The following is a 17,936-nucleotide window of genomic DNA, read 5'->3' as shown; positions in this document are numbered from 1 at the left end:
CAGGTCACCCCCTCCCATCCTGGAGTGATGTATCTGTGACCACAGCTCCCTTGTGAATAACTACAACTCTCAGAATGCCCTACACTAATGAAGCTCTCAGGGCATGCTGGGAGTTGTAGTTTGTGAGGGGACAACACCTTGAGGTCTCTCTTCGTTCGCAGCATATTCTGAGGGCTGTGGCCTGTCAGTAAATGATGGGAGTTGTATCAGTTGTTTGCTGATCTTTTGGGTAGTTGTATAAATTATTATCGGTTGCACATCTGTCTGTATATACAGGGAATATGCAGCCGATAGTAATGTATTTCTATGGCTGTACGAACCATACAGCAGCCTGGTTGTACATGACTGCATCTGGGGCATGAAGGTCCTTACTAATATATATATATAGGAATATGGGCCCTATACTATGAAGATCACTTCTCTGGCTCCTTCAGTTTATCCTCATCAGACACTTATTGCAGCAAAGAGATTAAGGTTTAACCTTTACATTGCCAGCACAGGTTACTGATGTAAGGGTTAAACTCTCAGCAATAATTACAAGTGACTGATAAGGAGAAAGTAGAGACTCCAGAGTGAAGCTGCCCATCCCCCCCCCCCCCCCCCCCCCAACACACACACACACACACACACACACACACTCACACTCACACTCACATACCTGGCCGGACACTGCGATGTCTTCCCAGTCCCCCCACCCCCACACACTCAGCTGTAATAGGAGAGAGAAGCAGGACTTACAGGCGGCTTCTCCTCTGCTGTATTCAGGCCGGGTCGGGGGAGGAGAGCTGTCACATGGGAGGAGAGCTGTCACATGGGAGGAGAGCTGTCACATGGGAGGAGAGCTGTCACATGGGAGGAGAGCTGTCACATGGAGCTGCTGCCTGTGTGACATCCTTAGCAGAGCAGCCAGGAAGTATCCCGAGGTCTCTGCTGCTGCCTCCTCTCTCCTCTCCCTGCAGCGTTCATATGACAGGACGCAAAAAGAGCCGCCCAGGAGCCAGGAGCAGTGTGAGGGGCGCACAGAGGTCTATGCCCCGGCCTCTGCACAGACAGTGTCAGCCACTGCTGCTGAGTGAGGAGGGCGCCCCCTAGCTGTCAGCGCCCCGTGCCATAGCCCGCCCTGCACGGTGCTAGAAACGGCCCTGATTATATTTATTATCAGCACAGAAAGTGCACTTTATACTTTATTATATGCCGAATCAGGCATATAATAAGGTTTATACATACCTGTCCACACTCCCTAGTGCCTCTGCCCGCTCCTGTGTATCTTCCTGTCTTGTGCCCACTGTCTGCAGCCGCCGGTGGAACCTCAGAGCTGGTCTCTGAAGTGACAGGCCGCTCAGCCAATCACTGATTGAGAAAACCGTAGCCAATAATTGGCTGAGAGGCCTGTCACTTCAGAGGCCGCCTCTGCAGTTCTTGCAGCATTTACAGGACCTAGCAAAAGTCGGGAAGATACAGCGGAGCAGCGTGGACACATATGTATATGTTTTATTATTTTACACTAAAGGCAAGGTCTACACGGACAGTACTAACATCGCTATATATAGAACCCTTGCTGCATGGCAATTGAGCTGCATAATAGGCTTAGTAAACAAGTGCCGATCTAGCAGATCGGCACTCATTTATATTATTGATTGGGCCTTGTAATACAGCCCTAAGAAATAAGCCACCTAAAAATTCTGAGATGACTACAAATACTTTTTATTAACCTTATCATTGCATTATAGATATTTGCAATGAGTCCTCCTGTTTTTCTTTTTTTCCTCGTAGATGCTTGTATCTCAGCTCTGTACATTTTGGGCAAGAAAAGTATTAGGAAAAAAAAAGTATACAGAAATAAAAACTGAGTCTAACTAACAAAAATACACTACATAACCAACGGAGCTTAACAGTCCGCATTGCACACTTAGTAATATGTAAATATATTTAGATGTTAAGCCTATAACTGTACATGGGTGCATACTATAAATTCCTAGCAATGTAAGTGAGAGAACTGCTTCTTGCTCTACTGTTATAGCCTAAATTATCTAGCCATTGCACTAATAAATTGTTGGTAAGGGCAGGGCCGCTTCTGCCATGAGGCAGAATGAGTATTCCGCCTCAGGCGGCAGATTCTGCGCCCCTGCAGGGGGTGGCAGACGGCAGCCCTGCAGCCGCTCACCTGTCCTGCCGCAGCCGTCCCATCTCGCCGCCAACAATCACTGCTGTCCCCCGCCGCGCTCCCGCGCCATCAGTCACCAGCTATCTTCGCCCTCCAGCGAGTCGTGAGTGCCTGGGGTCAGCAAGGGCCGCGATGAGCTGGGACAGCGGTGGGCGTTGGCGGCGGGACAGCAGGACAGGTGAGCGGCTGCATGGCCGGTGTGCTGGGGGTGTGTGTGTGCGCTAGCGAGGGGTTGGCTGCCTGAGGTTTGCCTCAGGTGGCAGAGACCCCAGAATCGGCCCTGGGTAAGGGTTTCTGCATATTCGTAGGAGAGTCTGACTGGGGAGTCCAGGGGCTTCCAGCCACCGGCCCCAAATTTGTTTAAATCTACGGAGCACTTACTTTCAGCATATACTCCATTCTAAAAATCATATTCATTCTATTTATAAAGTCAGAGTAGGGGGTTCGGAGTGAATCCATTTAGATGCCACAGTCTGTCTTGCTTGAAACAAAATCCTTTGTACACCCAAAAGAGTATGATCATCCAACTGTAATGCTTCCAATAGTCCCAATATATAATAGATAGGTAGTAGGGGCAATGTTATACTACATACTCTTTTTATTATCTCTCTTACACCTCCATGACGCGGCTCCATTGATTCTAATGGAACTGCGTCATGGATGGGCGGGGGTTACCTCCCACTGGGGACGGGACGGCCCTCCTCCAGTGCTTCACCCCCATGAATAGAGCGGTGCCGTACGCTGGAACCAGGACACTGTTCAAAGAAGGACCGCGACATTGGCTTCCCCGTGCCGACACTGTTCGATTCATGTGTAATTTTAAAGAGAGTGTACCTGATGGTACATCCTCTTTAAGTACAGAATAAGACGAGTCAAGAGGCAATACTATCGATTTGTCCCCATTAATCCGGAAAGGGAACCAAAGGTTGAGATTATGGACATTATGTGGCCTATTGATTTATCATAATCATCAGTGTACAGTAGCATATCATCTGAATATAAGGAAATGTTTTCCTCCCTCCCTCCCTCCCCCTCGACTACAAATAATTCTTAATGTTTCTCTCTCCTACATCACACTCACAGGAGTTCAGTAAGATATGAGTAGCTATTAGTGGGGTCCTCACATTGTAGCTGACCCTGTACTGCTAGACAATGAGTAGAGCTCTAATCAAAACAAACAAGTCTTGACCCCATTCTTGAGATTGTGGGGGACCCAGTGCAACTTGGTTACAGAGCCTATTACACAACAAGAACATTGGATGGGGAGGGTCACACAAACAATTACTGTATCATTCATACAGCCCAATATCAAAAAGTTAAAATGTAGAAAAGCAGATTACTGGCACTTTTCACCACTATAGTCCAAAGGATATATATGTGCAATGGAGTCTGATGGCTATATATCTTAAGCAGATTCCAGGGTGCTCACTCCTGAGCTCATAATAGAGGCAATACACTATACAATGTAGAAGAAAGTTATACAGAGGTAAAGGAGGGGCATCGCGAAGGTCTATACTGATACATTACGTTAAATGAAACATATTTCCAATGTACAAACATTTCTTAAAATGTCTCCTTTAAAAGATATAAGCTCAAGTGTCTGCACTGTTGCATGGCAACAGAAGAGTCTCAATTCAGAAAGGAAACCAGGAAGTGATGAGATACATAGGGGGAGACAAATGGTAAAGGGAAATAAGCGACTTCACAAAAAAGCATATTTGTTCTCCTTTCCATATATCTATGAGGTACACATCTTTGCTTCATGACAGAATCCCTTTAAGGAGTCAAAAGGTAGGCTGAGCAATATATTCTTAGCGAGGCACAGGCGTCATTTTGATCTAATTATTGGGTAGAATTATCCAATAGAAGTATATGAAGCCTTGTTCTACACACTGTCCAATAGAGAAATGACGTTTCCCTGGCTGCAGTACCTCTGGGCGCCGTTATACAGGTGTCGCTGTTCCTACAGGAAGTTCCGGGCTCTTCTTTACCTCGCCCCGCGCCTCTAACTCTCTCTCTTCCTCGGGCTGTCTGCGGAGAAAGCAGACGCAGCGATCCGGTGAGTAAATCCATCGTCATCCGCGCCGATTTTATCAATATCCTGCCCCGGCAGACACCTCATCGTGAGCCGGTAGTGTGGCCGGGGTTATCCGCAGCATTATTTAGTATGGGAGTCCGGTATATAGACGGGATATAGGGCGCCTGGGCTCCGGGCCTGTGAGGAAGATGGCGGCTTGTGTGTATAGTCTCCCTGCATACACCGGCAGCTCCGCTGTGTGAGCACCCTGCAGACAGCTCCGCTCCGGGCAGACGAATGATGGGGGCGCTGCTGACCCAGATAACCCTTCCCTACCCCCTGGTCTGCGCTGTGACAGGCGGGGGGCTGTACCGGGAGACTTATGCGGATTATAGGAAGCAGGGGGACTAGTCATGTTAGGTAGGGCCCTGTCCACACTGGTGCCCAGCTAGCTGCATACAGGCATGTCCCCAGTAAGACCCTGCCAGGTAGGACTGGTGCCACACCTGGACCTGTCCTGCATGGTGCCCCCTCACAGCATGTGGTGGCGACCCCCCTTATACCTGGCGCTGTGGCGACCCCCCCCCCTTATACCTGGCGCTGTGGCGACCCCCCCTTATACCTGGCGCTGTGGGCCCCCCCCCCCTTATACCTGGCGCTGTGGGCCCCCCCCCCCCCTTATACCTGGCGCTGTGGGCCCCCCCCCCCCCTTATACCTGGCGCTGTGGCGACCCCCCCCCCCCTTATACCTGGCGCTGTGGCGACCCCCCCTTATACCTGGCGCTGTGGGCCCCCCCCCCTTATACCTGGCGCTGTGGGCCCCCCCCCCCCCCTTATACCTGGCGCTGTGGGCCCCCCCCCCCCCCTTATACCTGGCGCTGTGGGCCCCCCCCCCCTTATACCTGGCGCTGTGGGCCCCCCCCCCCCTTATACCTGGCGCTGTGGGCCCCCCCCCCCCCCTTATACCTGGCGCTGTGGCGGCCCCCCCTTATACCTGGCGCTGTGGCGGCCCCCCCTTATACCTGGCGCTGTGGCGGTAGTTGGCTGGGAGGAGGCTTGTCACTATGGCCATGCCCACACATCCGTGGCCTAGACTGTAATACATGCTCCATGACTGCTGGTGGCCTATGGAGGTGCTGCCTGCGTTCGTGCACCTGTGTAGGAAGTGTAGGTCTATGGGGCCCATGTTGAGCTCCTGTATTTCTGCAGTCCGTGCTCCAGGCCAGTGTATGGACTGCGGCATTTGCTGTTGTGTCCACTGGCTCATAGGCCGTGTTGTGTCCAGACTCTATAAAGTATGGCTGTGTGGATGAGGCCTTAGTGCCTGTTTGTGTTGTAACAATGACTGTAGCACATGGAGTATGAGGGGCTCAAACATTTTCAGTGGGTCTAATGCAGGTGACTTATGATTATGACTGGAGTCTTGCCAGGTATAAGGCTTTGGTCTACATATGACTCTGTGCATGATGTTTCTGTGGTCTTGTGTATAGTGGTTTCCCACCTCTAACACATATGGTATATACAGATGTTCTGTGAGGGTATGAGCAGTGGCATCCAGGGCCCTTATCTATAGATATATAACTTTTATTTAGCTTCCAGTATGCCAAGTTGGCAATGGTCCAGCTGCAGAGACCCCCACTAGAACTAAGGGACAGATGTAAATAGTAGACTGTGCTGTCTCTCCCTTTCTCCTCTGCTTTCCGCAGAGTGCAGGAAGTACAGATGCTGTGATAGTTTGGAAGGTAACAAATAGTGTTGTGGCCTCCATGCTGCTTGTGCTCAGCATTCTGAGGAAAGCTCAAGTGCATCTGTGGCTTTTTTCTAGTGATCAGTGGGGGTCTATGCAGCCGAACCAACTCCGATCACAACTTCTAACGTGTCATTGTGACATGCTACAACTTGGATATATGTTTAGGTCCACCTAAAGGGGCTTCTACACTTTCAGTGTATCTTTAAATCTGGAGACACCTGGTGTTTCCCTGGCAAAACTTAGTGGGGGGTCCAGCCCTTTGTTTTAGGGGGTGTCAGCAGTCGGACTTGGCAAGCACACATGTAATACCATCAATGTTAGTGGTGGAAAGTCTCTACTGTGGATAGTAAGGCCTTTCTACCTCCATACTTGAGTCTGTGAGGTGCTCTGTGCCCTTGCGGCAGGCATTCGTGGAGGGAGAGTACAGCAGTGTGTTACCCATTCTGTGGCTGGTCTTTTGTATCAGTTGACAGAAGTTGGCCTGCGACATACGAGTGGGTGACTTTTCGTCATTAAAACGATAAAATATTAACCAATCAGGTATTGTCTTTAGATATCATGGCGGCCCTCCGACCTCTCATAAAACAAAGAATCGTCAAGAAGCGGACAAAGAAGTTCATCCGCCACCAGTCAGACCGTTATGTTAAGATTAAGGTGAGTAAAGACTCCTCCATGTGTCGTGTGCGTCTGTTGCTGGGACTGTTGGTTATTACTTACATGACAACTTTTCCTTCCTGCAGCGCAACTGGCGTAAACCCAGAGGTATTGACAATAGAGCCCGCAGGAGGTTCAAGGGACAGATCCTGATGCCCAACATTGGTTATGGTAGCAACAAGAAGACCAAACACATGCTGCCCACAGGATTCCGCAAGTTCCTTGTCCACAATGTTAGGGAGCTAGAGGTTCTGCTGATGAGCAACAAGTAAGTGGCTGGGAGACTCTGCAAAGGTTGGTGGGTGGTGGTGGTTTAGGCCTGAGGGGTTTATGCAGATATAACTTAGGTTTTCTTTAAAGGGGTATTCCAGTGAAGTTCATAAGACCTATTCTAATTTATTGGTCATATGCACAGGACATAGCTATGGCAATGCAGTCCTCTCTCATCTGCCATTGGATTATTATTTATAAAGGTATCCTATATTGAAATGCTAAGAACGACCTCAGATTATTAATAGTATGTGCCTTAAATTGTAGATTTTAAACAGGAGAAACATGTAACAACCAATGGGATAGTCCAGATTCTGACCTACATATGTAGTAGTTAGACATTGTACTGTATCTTGCACTTCTCCTAGAACAGGGGTAGGGAACCTTGGCTCTCCAGCTGTTGCAAACTACAACTCTCACCATGCCTGGACAGCCATAACTTTGGCTGTTCATGCTTGATGTGAGTAGTGGTTTTGCAACAGCTGGAGAGCCAAGGTTCCCTACCTCTGTCCTTGGCAAACAATAGCTTTGGTGAATATCTGTCACTTGGTTTTCTTATATTGTCCACTATTTGAACCAGACCTCACAAACGTTTTGTTTTCCAGGTCCTTCTGTGCAGAAATTGCTCACAATGTCTCATCAAAGAACCGAAAGACCATTGTGGAAAGAGCAGCACAGCTCGCTATCAAAGTCACAAACCCCAACGCCAGACTGCGCAGCGAGGAGAACGAATAAACTTCTCTCTAGTTGTTTGCAAAATAAACTTGAAAGAAAGATTTTGGACTTCAGTCTCTGTGTCGTGGTTTTGAAATGTTTAAGTATGAAAGGAATTATGGTACTGGGGCAAGTGTTGGTTTTTGACACCACAGGTTTAAAGACCTGTCCTGTGTGTAGGTGGTAAGTGTCAGATCATAGGGAGTCTAACTGCTAGGACTCCCTGCGATCTCCAGAACAAGAGCCTAATGCTGCGTTTACACGAAGCGATAATTCCCCCCAATTGTTCGTTTAACGATTTTGAAGCAACGATTTGGGTTTTATAATCAGCATTTAGACAATTAAATTGTTAGAAAAATCGTTTAAAAACTCGTAAGTAAGAAATTGTTAATGCAATAGTTTTTAAGATCATCTTTTTAAGCCCATCTTTTACATAGGGTAAATCGGTGAAAAACTGTTTACACAAAGCGATCTACGAATATCTACGACTATTTAACCCTTTCCCACACGAGGACGTAACTGTACATCCTCGCGCAGGTGCGGGCGTTCAGAGCGGGGCCGCGCGGCGACCCCGCTCTGAACCGCCACGGCCCTGGGTGCTTCATGTAGCCCGGGGCTGCGGCTATTAGCGGGCACGGTCCGATCGCCGTGCCCGCTAATAAGGTAATCAGATGCAGCTGTCAAAGATGACAGCTGCATCCAATTACCTGATGCAGCACTTCCCTGGTGTCTAGTGGCGGAGATCGCTCCTACGGGACGCTGTCCCGGAGGAGCGATCTCAGTTGCTGCTGCCGGCCAGGGACCACTCCAAGATGGCGCCGTCCCTGGCTCTGCACTCGTTTGTTTTCGGCTGCAGCAGCCAATCTCATCGATCTATGCTGTATAACTATATACAGCATGGATCAATGAGTGATCAGTGCACTTATACTAGAAGTCCCCCAGGGGGGCTTCTAGTATAAGTGTAAAAGTTTTAAAAAAAGGTGGTTATTAATAAAAAGCCCCCTCTCCTAATAAGTTTGAATCACCCCCCTTTTCCCATGTTATAATTAAAAATAAATAAACATGTTTGGTATCGCCGCGTACGTAATCGCCCGAACTATTAATCACACTCCTGATCTCGCACGGTAAACGGCATAAGAGCAAAAAAATCCCAAGTGCAAAATTGCGCATTTTTGGTCGCATCAAATTCAGAGAAATTGTAATAAAAAGCGATCAAAAAGTCGTATATGCGCAATCAAGGTACCGATAGAACACATCATGGCGCAAAAAATGACACCTCGTACAGCCCCATAGACCAAAGGATAAAAGCGCTATAAGCCTGGGAATGGAGCGATTTTAAGGAACATATATTCGGTAACAATAGTTTGAATTTTTTACAGGCCGTTACATAATATAAAAGTTACACATGTTACATATCGTAATCGTAACAACTTGAGGAACATAAATAACATCTGAACAGTTTTCCCATAGGACACACGGTGTAAAAACGAATAATTAATAACGAAATAATTTTTCTGGTTTTGCAGCATATTTTATGCAAAGTTCAGCCTGTCATTGCAAAGTACAATTATGACGCAAAAAATAAGGGCTCGTGTGGGTCTGTAGGTGTAAAAATGCAAGTGCTATGGCCTTTTAAGCACAAGGAGGAAAAAATGAAAATTAGCCTGGTCCTGAAGGGGTTAAGAACATGTTGAAAGATCTAAATGAACGATTTCTCGCTCGTCGTTTGCTGTGTTTACATGGTACGATTATCGCTGAAATGCGATCGTTTATGCGAAAATTCGAAGACTAATCGTTCCGTGTAAACGCAGCATTAGTCTTCTGAATGGAGCAGTGAGTTTGGCATGTGTGCCACCTCTTAATTGTCTATTGAGCAGCTGAAGATAGAATATCATGCTTGGCTACCTTCAGCAGCTGCCGTAAAGAAGGTGGCTGCTGGTGCCTCCTTCCTAGCTGCTGAAACTCAGCTGTTAGTTTCAATCCTCTACTGTTTTATAGACCGATTGTCCTCTAATGTTTAGTAATAGATGAACTAAAGACTGCAACTCTAGATAGAGGGCTATAAACACCACATTATGGGCCAGTAAGTGGTGAGAAATAATGTGTGACACTATTGAAAAGATTACTATTCCAATTTACTACAAGGTTTATCTTTAGCTAAAAGAGAGTTCTAATTTCAGATACTGAAATAATCACCCTAAGACACATAACTTGTGGTCTTGGCTTCAGTGTACTTTTGCATGCTTCACTCCTGACAGCAAATGGAAAATAGAACTACACAATGGGGGATATTTATCAAACAAAATGGTGTAAAGTGAGACTGGCTCAGTTGCCCCTAGCAACCAATCAGATTCCACCTTTCATTCATCAGATTCTTGAAAATGAAAGGTGGAATCTGATTGGTTGCTAGGGGCAACTGAGCCAGTTTCACTTTACATCATGTTTGATAAGTCTCCCCCAATGTGTGTGGTCACTGGCTCCTCCCTCTAAAGACAACACACTATCCTCTGTAATAGGTAGCTTGACTGGATCTTGCCTCAGCTCTAAACCTGAACCCCGCCATCTGACCAGCCCCTTGAGCCTACACAATCTCCCTGGCATATACACAGATATGCCCCAGCTCATCAAGGTCTCATCATTGGGGAATGGCTGCTGGAGTACCTCAGTGGCCTGTTCTTTTTCCAGACTTGAATCCTATGGAAAGCTATAAGAGCAGCTGAGTCACTGTGTAGAGGCATGTAATTCTGTACCCCAGAACCTCTATTATCTGAGGGTTGCTCTTCAAGTAGAGTAGGGTGCCATGCCTCAGCAGACGACAAGTTGTCATGTGAACAGCACAATATGTTGTCAGTCTAATCGATATTTGAGGGAACATAAGTTACTGAGACATTGGCATTTTTGTTGGGGCATACCCACTACTACTGTTGCCAGCTTTTCTGTCAATAAATTGAGGAGTTAATCGCCATTGCATGCTTTTACATACATTCCCTACTTTCGTGATATAATAGAACTAATGAGAACATTATAGGTTTCTCCATAAATTTCACTTGCAAGCCCAAGATATCGAACTTTTTATGAGTAGTGTTTATAAAGTTGGATCATTAGTGGTTGTATCGTTAAGCCCAAGGCAGCATGCTGTAGAGCAGATGAAAAAGGTGCAGTAAGTGCTGCAACCTCACTGCAATTGTCTGTAGTGCAATTAAGTGTTTTGCAGCAGTTTTTGGTGGGGAGCTGGCAGGAGCGCTGTGGGAAATGAGTAGGCAGGGTAGGAGGGCTGTAATAAACAGCTGAAGGAAAACAGTACATTCTGGGAATTGTGTGCATCCTTCTCGATCTGATCTGTGTTTTTTTTTTTTAATAATAGAAAAACGGATGCACACAAACGCATCAGTGTTTTTCTTTTTTTGCGTTTTATGCATTATTGTGTGCATTTTGTATTACAAAACAGTGTTGGTTTTAAGATTTTATTTTATTTTTTTTCCAAACACAAAAACCTATACACGAAGCTTGCTGTTTGCAAACGTCTGTAGATGCAATATGGCAGCTGCCTCTGCATGGGTTTAGCAGCTGTATTCAGTGCACTAGGTAGGAGCTCTGCCTCTTTGGTTCCGTCTGTAGAAGCTGCAGTTAGGATCTTAGCTGATGTCCATGATCTCTGTGCTGCAGGCTGCTAGGGAGTCTTTCTGAATATTCTCCATCAGAGCTGACAGCTCGGGGTTGGCTCTGATCTGAGTCAGGAACTCTGTCATGCTGCAGTTGTTCTGTGCCTCTGGGATGGTGAGGAGAGCGCTGACTGTTCTCATGGCCGAACGCTTCAGCTCATCCTGCTTCTCAAACTCCTGCTTCACAGAGCCAGCTTTTACCTGCAAACACATGGCGGTCAATAATTGTTTCGCTGAGGCAGACTGGCCAATATAGGAGTTTGTAATACACAGGTTACCTAAATCAGTGCTTCTTAGGGTCCATTTACACAGAAAGATTATCTGACATTATCTGCCAAAGATTTGAAGCCAAAGCCATAAATGGACTTAAAAAGAGGAAAAATCTCAGGCTTTTCTTTATGACCTGATCTCTGTTTATAGTCTTTCTGGCTTTGGCTTCAAATCTTTGGCAGATAATTTGTCAGATAATCCTTCTGTGTAAATGGACCCTTAATTCCCGTCGTTATGGCACACCAACATGTTTTGAGCATATCCCATACAAAGAACACCTGTGATAATACCTGATGAGTATAATTAGATCACCTGTCAAATACTAAGGAAATCCTCAAAACATGACCTGTGGGTGGCTATAAGGGCTGAGATTGAGAAGCACTGATCTAGATGGATAACTTGGTCGCTTCTCACTTAAAGAGAATGAAAGAGGATGTACCACCAGGTACATCCTCTTTAATCTGAACCGACTGATCGAACGGTGCCGTCACGAGGAGGCCGGTGCCGCGGTCCGTTTTTCGGACAGCGGCTCGGTTCCCGTGCACTTCGCCATTCTATGCATCGGAACTGGCTGGTGCTCAAGCACAGGAGGCTGGCTGAGCCGCCCCCAGTGGGAGGGAATTCCTTCCCCTCTATGACGCCGCTCCATTCATTCCCTAACAGAAATCAATCACATTTCATTTTAAAGGGAATGTGTTAGAAGAAAATTATTTAACTGCTTAAATGATGTTTTTAGGTTAAACATTCTAAGAGTTTACTTCTTTTTACCATTTTACTATCTAGTATATTATAAGGGTCATACCTTAGTGGTGCAGGTGGTTCGAAGTGGCTCAATGAGCTGGTCAAGACGCTGGAGAACAGCACTGGGGCACAAAGTTGCCAGGCGGGTGAGAATAATAAAGGTCAGCATCTGTAAAACATATTAGTTTAAAAGACTATTCAAAAAAATATGCTCTGTAAGGGTATGGGCACTACGGAATCCGGGGGGATAACCTGCCGCGGATTCCGCCTCTCGTATCTCTGGCGGTGCCATAGACTCCATTCTATGCACAGGTGGATTCTGCCATCCGCCCAAAGTATGAACAGGCTCATTCTTTGGACGGACGGTGGTATCCGCCTGGCATAGAATGGAGTTTATGGCACCGACGGAGATGTGCAGTAACGAGCAGCGGAGTCCACGGTGGGTTATCTTCTTGGATTCCGTGTACATACGCTTAGATGAAGGTGTAGGAGAGGGCTTGTTTAGAATGAAGGGAAGCGATCATGTCAGCTAATCTTGGTACATATCGCTACACTGTAATGGAGGACTGGGACCCATCCATAGGCATGAGCTTTTCTCCCTTCAGAGGACATTGTAAAGGAGTCATCATAATAAGGCACAATGGAAATTGCATCCAGAAAATCTAGAATTACCCTAATGTCATAGTGATCCTTCAACCCATCCTCAACATGGTTCAGATACTCATAGATGTCCAGCTGGTCCAAACAGCTCTCCAGCAGTGTGTACATACACTCAAATGCGGCTTTCCGAACATCCAACCCATCATCCACTGTGTGCTTGAATGGGCCCATCTCCACCTTACATCAAAACAGAAGCAGAGATCACAGGTTGGAATGATTGAAATGGTGCCCTGCCAATGTGACATCTATGTGTGTCATGGTATCCTTACCTCTCTGATAAGTTCCTTCCGTACTTTAGTCTCCTCATACACAGGTAGAAGGACCTTGCTTAGGAGTTTACGGACCAGAGATGGTTTGTTATGAGCAGCTGAATTAAACATGACCAGTGTAACACGACGGACATTGGGGTCCGTGTCCTGAAGGGCTTTTAGGAAGTCTCCTGCATAGGAGACATGGAGGAAAGTCGCCATGTAGTATAGTTTTATATATAATAAAACATTTGGCCTTATTGCCATTATTTTTTTGTAATGTACAGTGACATGAGATGACCAGCACTTACCAATACAATTTTTCAGGAGGGAGTCAATAGGTGCCGGCTGGTCAGATATGGTAAATTTGATAGCTGTGACTACTGTGCTGCGAGTATGTGGAGAACCTGCAAGTGGGGGAAAAGAACAAGTGCTGGAGAGTTCAACATAGTGCTGCAGTTGGAACAGCCAGTCATGTAGTTACCATATTATTGTATATAGGGTTCACATAACAGGAAAGCCCACCACTGGGGAAACTTGGAGTGCAATGGTGTCTGTATAGACCTGTATGCAGTGAGCTCCACCTAGTGGTGGCTACAAGCAGACAGTTTTTTTTCATGTAGGGTTTATTTATACATACAGGAATGCAGCAATTTTAATGTTGCAGATTTGAAACTGCGGATTTTATGCTGAAGATATTAATGTAACCAAATGCTGGGACACAGAATACAATCTGCAGATCTGTACATTTGATACATTATCTATTTTACAGGTGTCAAACTGGCAGCCCTCCAGCTCCTGCTCTCCACAGGTGTAAAGGGTAAATGTTACAGCTTTCATTACTTATTTTATATACCTCATGGTGCTTGTTCTGGTAAAAAGTCGTTTTTATCACCTGTGGATTGATATATGTGGGTGGGGCCTCGCACCCTATGTGCCACATCGCTCCGCCCCTAGCGCCACTTTGCCCAGCCCCATCCGTGACGTCATCGTCAGCGGCCCCTCAGCGGCCATTGGTGTGGGACAATCTAAAGCTCTAGGCCCCAACTCCCTAGATTGTCCCACACCAATGGCCGCTGAGGTGGCGGGGCCTTTGTGGCGATGATGTCTCAGATGGGGGGAGGGGCGGAGCAATGTGGCACATAGGGCGCGAGGCCCTGCCCACATATACCAATCCACAGGTGATAAAAACTACTTTTTACCAGAACAAGCATCATGAGGTATAATATAAAATAAGTAATTAAAGCCGTAACATTAACCCTTTACACCTGTTGAGAGCAGTCAAAATGTAAATAGGGGGTGACAGTGTCACTTTAAAGCATTATGGGAATTTTTGTTTTACAACAGCTGGAGGGCCATATGTTTGACATCACTGATTTATTTGCAGGAAAGGGAATAAGTCTTTGAATGGTGGTAATCCGACCGCTGACTGCCTCACTGATGACATGAACAGGGTTAAATGATGTAGTAGTGGTCAGCCATGCTCGCTGCCGCTCAATAGGACTTATGAAAACAGCAGAGCACTATATTCAACTATCTTTGTCAAGCTCATAGTGTTTAATGAGAGCAGTGATAAGTGGCCGTGGTAGGAAACTACATGACCCTATGATTAGAAAGCTGAGGATTTGTGTCAGTTTCTTATAAAGATGTGATAAAAGTAATTGTTGGATGTTTAAAGGGGTTATCCAGCACTACAAAAACATGTAAAGAATCAACGTAATTAGTAGACTCAGCTCACCCAGCCAGTGCACGACCAGTGTCGAGGTATACAGATAAAGGCAAAAATGGGTCAGCACTTCCAATAAAAGTTTCTTCTTTATTTCTTTACTCCATTAAAAGCGAACAAAAGGCAGATACAAAAAAGTAGGGAAAATACACACCTGACGCGTTTCTGGCTATACGCCCTTAATCATAGATGACATCTATGATTAAGGGCGTATAGCCAGAAACGCGTCAGATGTGTATTTTCCCTACTTTTTTGTATCTGCCTTTTGTTCGCTTTTAATGGAGTAAAGAAATAAAGAAGAAACTTTTATTGGAAGTGCTGACCCATTTTTGCCTTTATCACTACAAAAACATGGCCACTTTTCCCCCTCTCTTGTCTCCAGTTCAGGTGCGGTTTACAGTTAAGCTCCATTGACTTCAATGGAACTGGGTTCCAAAACCCACCCTATCTGGAGACAAGAGAGGGGAAAAAGTGGCTATGTTTTTGTAGCGCTGGATAACCCCTTTAATAGCTAGTTTTTATGTTTCTTTTTTCCTTTTTGTGTCCCAGTTTCTTACCATTTGCAAAACCTGCTTGCTACCAGTGATTAAGAAATGATTAACATCTGTGAGCTGAGAACCTTTCCTGAGCATGGACACAGATCTGATCCACTGTAATAAGCTGTGCACCCCTGTTAGTTTGACATGGATACGATAAACTGGATGAAAACAAAAATGTTTCCATTCACTGAACGCAAGCAGGGATTGTAGAAATGGACAGGAACTGAAACACTAAGGGGGACATTTCCGAAGACTGGCATACAAGAAAGCCGTTCTTAAAGCCCCATCGCCTTTTTCCAGACTAAGGGTACAAACCCACACACCGTATACGCAGCAAATACGCAACAAATACGCAACAAATACGCAGCAGTTTGATGGTGAAGATTTAATGCTGAGTTCAGTTATTTAGATCTAATCTGCTGCGTTTTTGTTGCGTATTTGTTGCGTATCGCAGCAGTAAATACTCTGTGTATACGGTGTGTGGGTTTATACCCTAAGAGACATATTTTCCAGACTAAGACATATTTACTAAGAGGCACCTTTTAGTAAATGCAGCCAGCTCTGCGCTACAAATCTACACGCCTGGTGGGCGAATCTGCAACTTCTTCCTGGCATACACCAAGGGTGCAATCATAGTAAATGTCCCCCAAAGTATATTAGAACACTGACTAATTCATCTACATAGACGTCTATTCTAATTCTATACTTCTACATGCGCCCCCTGTTGGACCCTGCCGGTACATACACTTAAGATGTTGTTTTTACAGAAATTGAGCAGGCCTGATCTACTAAATTGAGGGAAGTAGCCCTATATGTGCATTTCCCATAATTAGTGTATATTAAGGATTTGTCAAACTTTCCTTATGTAATAACATACTAAAAAATACATTTGTTTTTATAGGTCCAGACAACCCCTGTGCACTCTTCAAAATACTGTGCAATTCTGTTGCCTGCATTATTTCTCATGATCTGTACATCACCTGAGCTCAGCTGTTTGCACAGTCTTGGCAGGAGCTGTTCTGGATTCACAAGAGTCAGCTTCCCCACACATTCGGCTACAACGTTCCTGGTGCCTTCCTCTGCAGCCTCACAGTGCTCTAGCAGCAGCTTCCACACGTCTTCCTGGTACGGTCTCAGCTCCTCACTGGGCAGGCAGGTGAGAGCTTCTTTCAGGGAGTGCAGGAGCAGATACTGTCTTCTGAGCTGACCCCCAATTTCATGAAGCAAAAAGGGCAAGAAATCTGCTGGACTACCCACACAGGCATTTCCTAGGGCATAAGATGCTGCAGACTTCACCTCTTCACTGGGTGATGCAAAAGCTTCCAGGATAACATTCTTCAGCTCCTTCTGCTGGCTACCAAGGCTCCTCTCACGCCCAATTTCTGCCAGAGTCAAGAATGCTAACACCTTCACTGGGTCGCCAGCTCTGGGATTTTTGGCATCTTGTATAAATTGGGTAATGGAAGCATTAGACTCCTTAGGGCAAGCACTGGCTAAAGTGGCCACACACTTAGCCACAGAATGGAAGGCCTGTTTGTGAGGTGTTGGTCCAGTGGAGTGCACAGGACCTGTAAGCTGCTTAAGAAGATCAGCATATCCAAGATGAGGCGTGTGGCTGGTGACCAATGCTCGCAAGAAGGAAAGAATAGAGGCCAAAGCACCTCCCTGGAGTAGGGGAGAGTGCACTAGCTGAAAAAGTTGTGGGAGGATGCGTGCACTAAGTTTGGGAAGAGAGGCAGGATGTGCGGACACCAAAGTAGTGAGAAAATCTAGAGACACTTGAGCCAAATGCATGTCAGATTCAGCCAGAAGAGACGGAAGCTCTCCCAGCACAGGTTCCAACATGGCAGGCTTTAAACAGTCACTATAATTCCTCACTAACACCTCCAGGGCAGATATTGTTCCTAGCCTAAGGGCTCGCTGGTTTTTACGTAGAAAAGAGGCTAGAATTGGCAGCGCATCCTTCAGTAATGGCCGTAAGTCAATCTTGAGAGGAGATCCTGCTATGAGGGTGAGAACTTTCACTGCTGTCAGTCTAGTAATCTCATTGCGGAGACGTTCAAGGATGAGCTGCAGAGTGGATGCAAGATCATTCCCCAGCTGGTCTCCAAGATGACTTATGAGATGACCCATGCACGACAAGGCCCTTTCCTTCACCTCCTGGTCAATATCTGTTGCTTGTAGTCTTTTTAATGTGGCACTAAATAGCTCCTTTGTATAGAACGATGGCTGAGATACCTTGGTCTGGTTCAGTGGTCGGATCACTCTTACCAGCTGTTGAGCCACTAACAGGGCTTCTGAGGTGATTTTGTAGAATGGGTCAGAAATACAGGCAACTACTGGCGGTAAGAGGGCTGGAAGATGAGGCTGAAAGCATTCTGGGGGATGAGAGGTGAGGATAACATAAAGGAACATTAGAGTATCCAGACGCATATTGGAGCTGCTGGCTTTGTCCGTCAAAGAGAAGACAAGACCTATCAGGAGGAGACAAAAAGATGGTCACTTGGTGACACAAGAAGAC

General features: G+C 46.1%; 2 protein-coding genes across 4 annotated transcripts in view; one reads left to right on the top strand and one right to left on the bottom strand.

The window, feature by feature from the left end:
* The first annotated feature begins 4,115 nt into the window (after positions 1-4,115).
* RPL32 (ribosomal protein L32) lies at positions 4,116-7,638 on the top strand. The gene is made up of 4 exons (XM_069966668.1): positions 4,116-4,223; positions 6,485-6,585; positions 6,672-6,853; positions 7,461-7,638. The coding sequence occupies exons 2-4, from the start codon at positions 6,490-6,492 to the stop codon at positions 7,588-7,590; spliced, it is 408 nt and encodes a 135-aa protein (XP_069822769.1). The 5' UTR covers positions 4,116-4,223; positions 6,485-6,489; the 3' UTR covers positions 7,591-7,638.
* Positions 7,639-11,047: 3,409 nt separating this feature from the next.
* The window catches only part of LOC138788615 (cullin-associated NEDD8-dissociated protein 1-like), an 18,480-nt gene continuing 11,591 nt past the window's right edge, over positions 11,048-17,936 (bottom strand). For all 3 annotated transcript variants that reach the window (XM_069966666.1, XM_069966664.1, XM_069966665.1), the window contains exons 9-14: positions 16,396-17,889; positions 13,462-13,557; positions 13,172-13,341; positions 12,915-13,079; positions 12,304-12,411; positions 11,048-11,432 (exon numbers count right to left, since the gene is read on the bottom strand). In XM_069966666.1, the coding sequence (XP_069822767.1) occupies positions 11,205-11,432; positions 12,304-12,411; positions 12,915-13,079; positions 13,172-13,341; positions 13,462-13,557; positions 16,396-17,889 (2,261 nt within the window). In that variant the 3' untranslated portion in view covers positions 11,048-11,204. The remainder of the gene's footprint in view (positions 11,433-12,303; positions 12,412-12,914; positions 13,080-13,171; positions 13,342-13,461; positions 13,558-16,395; positions 17,890-17,936) is intronic.

The sequence above is a fragment of the Dendropsophus ebraccatus genome, chromosome 4 (genome assembly GCF_027789765.1).
Source record: "Dendropsophus ebraccatus isolate aDenEbr1 chromosome 4, aDenEbr1.pat, whole genome shotgun sequence".
NCBI lineage: Eukaryota > Metazoa > Chordata > Amphibia > Anura > Hylidae > Dendropsophus > Dendropsophus ebraccatus.
This window is presented reverse-complemented; position numbering and strand designations above follow the sequence as displayed.

Bases quoted from the DNA above. Each gene is read 5' to 3' on its own strand.
- RPL32 (XM_069966668.1), top strand. From the start codon at position 6,490: ATGGCGGCCCTCCGACCTCTCATAAAACAAAGAATCGTCAAGAAGCGG. The intron at 6,586-6,671 runs GTGAGTAAAGAC...TCCTTCCTGCAG, and splicing joins ACCGTTATGTTAAGATTAAG to CGCAACTGGCGTAAACCCAG. The intron at 6,854-7,460 runs GTAAGTGGCTGG...TTTGTTTTCCAG, and splicing joins GTTCTGCTGATGAGCAACAA to GTCCTTCTGTGCAGAAATTG.